The sequence below is a fragment of the Stegastes partitus genome, unplaced genomic scaffold (assembly GCF_000690725.1).
Source record: "Stegastes partitus isolate 25-593 unplaced genomic scaffold, Stegastes_partitus-1.0.2 Scaffold8, whole genome shotgun sequence".
Lineage (NCBI taxonomy): Eukaryota > Metazoa > Chordata > Actinopteri > Pomacentridae > Stegastes > Stegastes partitus.
In genome coordinates this window covers 1,581,988-1,585,525 of record NW_007577739.1, presented here as the reverse complement: position 1 = coordinate 1,585,525, position 3,538 = coordinate 1,581,988, and the positions used below count along the sequence as shown (strand labels likewise).

Below are 3,538 nucleotides of genomic sequence, written 5' to 3'. Positions count from 1 at the left end.
AGTGTAAATTAATGACCAATACTATTCATTTGAGGATATTTTGGCAATACACACATAAATAAATCAAACAATTTGACATCTTCCACCAAGTACATAAATAATCATCCTTTTTCTGCCATGTTTTGGTTTGGTGGTAATTTGCCTATGAATGGTGTTCTCTGTCCAAATGTTGGGATGAGTCTTATCTATCACGCAGTACAATCAGGCGTCTGATCAGTTCCAATTTCATTCTGCAGAACGACAACAACCCCAAACATACAGGCTTTAACCTGCCACGAGCAGAACCAGGAGTCTTGCAACAGATGGCGTGGCCCCCACAGAGCCCTGATCTCACCATCATGGACTCAGTCTGGGATCACAAGACAGAAAAAAAAACAAAAAAAACAAACAGCAAATACCGATATGATTCAGGTTTTCTCTGTTTACTGCACCAGTCGTGTAATTATATTTTTAAAGTAGCCTTAAAATGCATTAAACTACAGCATGGTACCATATGTACAAAACAATATTAGGAGTTTATTTCCCTCTTAATTAAGCTGTGATGTTGTGTTTTAAATGTTTTAGAATATATATATGTGTTTATATGTAAGAGTAAAGGTTGAGCTCTGCAATGCTGTGACACTAAATAAGCGTATGACACACCACAGACCCGTTAAACCCACATTCTGACATTGCATTGCCAGAAAAAAGCACAGATATTATTATGGAACATAAATCACAGCAATGATGAGGTGTTTCAGATCAACGGGCTTAACTGACGGGAATATTTCTGTCATTAATAAATATACACACACTGCAGGGTTCACCAGACTAAGTGAATAAGAAAAGTCGCTCTCTGGTTTGGTTCCACGGCGCTGAGCAATTATTTCCACATTCTGTAAAACACCCGGCAGCAGACTGTGACAAATGGCACATCAGAACATCAGATAAACATGTTGACAGAGTGTGACAACCACGTAGCAACACAGAGAGCTGCTGAAAGCTGCATATAAAACTATGTTCAGCGAACATGCAGCGAACACAGAGTGAATACTGGAGGACATAACAGATCACTGGTGGCTGAAATGTGCCTCCAGGTTGATTTTTGGATTGCCAGCACTAATCTCTTTGCTAAAGTAAAAGCTGTATATTGAATTAAGAAATCTAAATGTATTTGGCATCAATGCTACACTTTAAAAATGTTCCAGAGTCGGTAAGAAAACAATCCGTGAGGCTGCTCCCAGTTACAGAAAGGTGTATAATTAATTCTACAAATGAATTCAATGCTAACATTTGTCATGATTAGTGTTTATTATGAAAAGAAGCAGCTCAATTTATCACGTAGTAAAGGCACACAGAAAGTTTGTGGTCAAACAAAACAAAACAAAAAAACAAGGCTGACAGGCTTATATTACTTATAAACTTATAAACTTACTTTAATGAGTTGAATGAATGAATTCTCAGCTGTTCATTGATTCAACTCGTTATTTTAAGTCAAAAGTTATTAGTACTCATGTTTTGTTTTTTTTTTGCCTGGAAATAAAAATGAAAACTAACTAGAAACAATGAGTAAAACATACATTTGCATTAATTAAACTAGAAAATATGTTAATGTGACTATATATTTTCTTTTACAGTGTATAAGAAGATAAATATGAACAACACAGTCTGTTCACGAGTGTTATATTATTGAGCGATTTTTATTTTCAATTTCAATGCATCTGAATGTTTCAGCCGGTTAAGGTGGAGCTAATTTGATCTGTTTCACATGATGTAGTCCTGGGTCATTTATTGTAGGCCTGTACTGGTACATCATATTGTTAAATTTTCTTTGCTTTAGCTGAATAAAATATAACTTAATTAGTAACTGCAAGCAGTCAAACAAATATCAAGCAGTAGTGAAGGTAAGAAATGCAACATTTCACCCTGAATGGTTGGTCAAAGTGAAATATTCAAAGTATAACTACCTCAAACTATGACTTTAGTACTTGAATGTCCTCCTAGAACTACAGTCACCGCAGGTTGAAACTATAATGAACAGAAAATGTGTGGATATTTGTACAAAAGCACATCTCATGTCCTTCAGCAGTTGCTAGGTGGCGGTAAAGGACTTCAGCATTAGCGTAAACATTAACAGTCAGAGTTTGTCCAAGCGGGACTCCGTAGTGACGTCAGGAGGAAACATGGCGGCCGCCTTGGCGAGAAGACTGCCCGGTGTGTAACCACAATTTGACATTCACGCTTTTATCTCGCACCCTCATTATTCTGCAGATGTGTAGTATGTTATCCGTGCGTTAGTTTCCTGAACAGAAACGTCTGTTGGTTCCGACAGTCGCTGAAGTCCTCCCGTTAGCTAGCTAGCTAGCTAGCAGCGTTAGCTTGGCTTCCTCTTCATGTGTTGTGTGTTGTCCTTGTGTGTCACAGGGCTGCTGAGGCCGCTGTCTCTCTCTGTGGGCGCCAGGACACCACAGCTCTGTCGGTTCTCAAACCTCATCCAGCCTACACCTCTGTGCGGCTCCGCTACAGCCGCTGTCCGTGCTCCTCTCCGGGGTGCAGTGTTGCAGACACCCCGGTGCAGCATCCTGCAGCGGTAAGGACCAGAGAGATGTCAGGCTCTTTTCATAAAGTGATGGAGGAAGTGTTCAGATCCTTTACTCTAATAAAAGCACCAATACAACATTAACTTTACTGACACACACACACACACACACACACACATATATATATATGTGTGTGTGTGTATGTATGTATATATACACATTCTCATGCACACCTTTTCTCACCCACATGTATATGCTCTCATGCTTCCTTCTTGTTTTCTTCTGTTCTCTGTTATGTTTTTGTGTTTGTTTGTGTCTGTAATTCACATGTGTGTTTGTTCCTGCTGAGGCTTCTTGGCCAGGTCATGTTTGCAAATGAGAACTGGTTCTCAAACATGTTTACCTGGTAAAATAAAGGTCAAATAAATAAATACTAAAAAGGCAGGATAAAAGCAGGTTTATTTGTACAGCACAGTTCATCCCCAAGGTAATTCAAAGTGCTTCACACAAAAGTACAAGAAGACAGATAAAATCAGTCCACAGAAACATAAACACAAATATTAATTAATTACATTAAAAGCAAAGAGAAATCAATCCATAAGAACATAAATATAAATATTAATTTGAAGAGTACAGATAAAATACTTCAGCTGTCATGTGCACAACTACATAGAGCTGTTTCCAGCCTGGATTTGAACTTTGTCAGAGTTTTCAAAAAAGGAAAAAAAAAAGAGTTTTTCTCTAATGTTTTGGTGAGATATTGGAGCATTTGGAGAGTCACTGAAATTAAAATCTGCAGACGCTGTTAAGTCATAAACACCTGAAACGTCTAAACCAGAGGCATCGCTGGGATCTGGACACATGACAGGCTTTGGCAGTGCACCAGTTTCATTTTATTGATTTTAAAAAAGATTTTAGCCTCATAATTGCAACATTTTCAAGTTATTTCAGAGAAGAATTGATGTAAAATATGAGGCACTGTGCTGCAGTCAAAGTCAGGTCATCCCACATTCTGAGCC

General features: G+C 38.2%; 1 protein-coding gene across 1 annotated transcript in view; it reads left to right on the top strand.

Moving 5' to 3' along the window:
- Positions 1-2,121: 2,121 nt before the first annotated feature.
- Positions 2,122-3,538, top strand: part of mrpl35 (mitochondrial ribosomal protein L35) — a 4,334-nt gene continuing 2,917 nt past the window's right edge. The window contains exons 1-2 of the mRNA XM_008283705.1: positions 2,122-2,193; positions 2,404-2,569. Of these exons, the coding sequence (XP_008281927.1) occupies positions 2,163-2,193; positions 2,404-2,569 (197 nt within the window). The 5' untranslated portion in view covers positions 2,122-2,162. The remainder of the gene's footprint in view (positions 2,194-2,403; positions 2,570-3,538) is intronic.